This window comes from Prosopis cineraria, unplaced genomic scaffold, assembly GCF_029017545.1.
Source record: "Prosopis cineraria cultivar Desert tree isolate PC_DT_omini unplaced genomic scaffold, ASM2901754v1 PC6, whole genome shotgun sequence".
NCBI lineage: Eukaryota > Viridiplantae > Streptophyta > Magnoliopsida > Fabales > Fabaceae > Prosopis > Prosopis cineraria.
Window position 1 is genome coordinate 18926016 of NW_026555337.1, and position 2957 is coordinate 18928972.

General features: G+C 30.5%; 1 protein-coding gene across 1 annotated transcript; it reads right to left on the reverse strand.

Annotated features, from left to right (window-relative positions):
• Positions 1-496: 496 nt before the first annotated feature.
• Positions 497-2696, reverse strand: LOC129314474 (uncharacterized). The gene is made up of 2 exons (XM_054957917.1): positions 2612-2696; positions 497-1009 (listed from the first exon to the last, which is right to left on the reverse strand). Exon 2 carries the CDS (start codon positions 1004-1006, stop codon positions 635-637), a length of 372 nt encoding a protein of 123 aa, XP_054813892.1. The 5' UTR covers positions 1007-1009; positions 2612-2696; the 3' UTR covers positions 497-634.
• Between the last annotated feature and the right edge of the window lie 261 nt (positions 2697-2957).

Consider the following 2957-nt stretch of genomic DNA (forward strand, 5'->3'; position numbering starts at 1 on the left):
TATAAGGTTGAACCTTTAATAACTAAGTCATATATGAAATGATACATTTTTAGGGGAGGAACAGCTATTACACATATATAAAAAGAAGATAATGACCAAATATACCACATGAGTTTTTCTGGAATAAGACCTTTGATAAAAGGGATAGCAAGGTAAGGAGTTTAAATATCAAAATATTCAAGTTGAGGTTGGATGTGAGATTTTTGAAGGAGGATGTGAAACCAGTAAAACAACTTCTTCTGGCTAACTTTTGGACTTCTAAGACAGTGGTTGGGAAAGAGTGGTAAAGCCATTGACTGTGAAAAACACAGAGAAAACGATATGCTTGAAATGATTTCAAATGACTATGATATAAGAATAATCTAAAATTACAAAAGAATTATAATAAGAAATGAATGAATGTATGGATTATTGTGTATCACAAAGAATTTGGTAAAATCTAAACTTTCATTGATCCAAACACAATATAGTTTGTAAACAAAGTACCATAGTAGAATGAAAATACAAACTTGTAAGTTTAATGACATAACCATAGAGTTCAATAACATAATAAAGGCTCATAAATCCGATCTCCATCACAAACTACTCACAAGTTTAATGACATAATCATAAAGTTCAATAACAAAATAAAGACTCATGACTTTCCACAATAAACATGAAATACCCATTTCTTTTTCCAGTAAAGGGTCATGTTAAGAAAAATTTCTCTCCATTCAGGGTCGTTCTTCAACTTTTCCAAGGCTTTCATATACGAATCCTCATCGTTCTCTATCTCGTTAAGAGCAATCACACACTTGGCAAGAGAATAATCCAACGAAGAAGAAGTGGCCTCCTTACTTGTCTCACCTTTATATCTCTCAGCTTTTGCTTTAGATGCTTCAGCTTTGGCCTTAGATGCTTCAATCCATGCTGTAAGTGCTTCCCTCAACTCATGAAGTTTAGCTATAGCATCTACCAAAGCTTTAGCTATTAACTCAGGCCACATCTTTGAATCAGTATCTTCCATCAACTATTAGAATGACAATTAGCCCTAAACACAAAATAAATTATTGGGTTTTAAAGGGACAACAGTAGTATAAAATTGGAGTAATAGATATAAGAATGTTGAGATAAATGTGCAAGCATACACTAAAAGATAAAATTCAAAATATAAAATAATTTTGTTGATTAAATACCTGTAGAGACAAATTAAACAAAATAGAAACAAATTCATGGGTTAAAGGGCATTTTTGCCCTTCAACTATTCGTTAGGAAGATTCTAGTGTCTTAAATTTAGATGTGACATAATTTTCCCTTTTAATGTTTAAAAATGATGCACTGGGAACCCACCATTAAAACAACTAGCTTTAATTGTTAGTTAGTTGATTTAAAAATTGCTGAAAAAAGATCTTGAATATTATAGAAGATAAAAAAAAATACACATAAATACCCTATAAAAATTAATAGTGTAATTTATAAGTCTTCCATCAAAATTTATAAATCCTTCTTTAAAAAATTTATAGCTGGAATACAAAATGCATTCATTTATTTATAAATAATACTATTTGTAAATTTTGGAAGAAGAGTTATAAATTATCACACTATTTTGAAAATTTAATTGATATTAGTTTTCTTATAGGATATTTTTTTTTAATTTTTTATGTTATTTTCTATAATTTTTTAGGTAACTTTTTTTAATAGCCAGTGCTATTTTTAAATTGCAAGTCGAAGTGAAAGAGAAAATGAAATGGAAATAAAGTTTCAAAGCATATTTGGTTCGTACATAAAAGCAGGTGTTTTTTATGAAGAAAGTGAGAAAAGAAGTGGCCTGGGTTCCACTTCCATGAATATGAGAAAGTTAGTTCTCTCTATTTTGATGGAACCCAATTCTCCTAAGAAATGAGATCCATTATACCAAAAAAATTTAATTTTTTAATTCCACTTCTCCTATCTCAATTTCATGCAACCAAAAAGGGCATATCATTACTAAATGACTAAAAACAGAATTGCATGATGTGAAGTACTTTTTTATTCTTACCAACCTCGCCATTATCAATATAAAAAAATAATAAAATAAATCTGTATAAAATTTCAAACATGTCCTTATAAAAAATTAAAAAATAATGTTATGTTATTTTAAGTCTTTTATAAAAGATAATTTTAAAAATGTATTTTAAATATTACCTGAGAGAAACTGTACCGTAAGTTGTAAATAAGATCAAATGATCTTTTAAAATGTATCTTATAAATAGCAATGGAAAGAGTGTGCGCATAACAATAACGTAATTATGTGTACGATCAAAATCTGTACATATTAGTTAGTATTACGGTGTTCATCCTTAGTTCTTAGTAGATAACAAATCCAGTGAGCATAGAAATTGGTCCACGTGACAAAGTTGTTCATTCTTCACACAATAAATCACAGGAAGTGATGAAGATAAGTATGAGACTTGTTATGAATTAAAACGATCCTAAGCCTAAAAGAAAAATTCCCCAATTCATATTTGAAACTAATTCCCAGATCACAGAAAGCATTTCTTCTTCTCGGTGAAAAAGACTGATGAATGCCCAAATATGAAGAGATAAAGACGAAGCTGATAATGAGTGAGTGAGAGTAAAAGAGATAGTATACCTCACCGTCACCGTCACCGGGGCACGAAAGTGAGAACAAGTTGAGTGATCGATGGTGGCGACTGAGGCGCGAAGAGAACAGCGAGAGAAACTAAAGCACAGTCGTCAGAGAAACTGATCGAGGAGCGCGACTTCGTTTTTTTTTTTTTTTGGGTCAGCGAGTAGCGTGACTTTAAAAGTCATGAAGTTGTGCCGATAATTACTATTATGCCTTCTATTAATTAACGCAAAGAGAGTGTCCCCACGTCCGTAAGAAGAAAGCAATTAAAAACATAAAATGAAAAACAAAGACAGCTTTACTATTTTTTTAAAAAAGAAATACAAAAGCAGGCTTGAAAAAGCCTGAG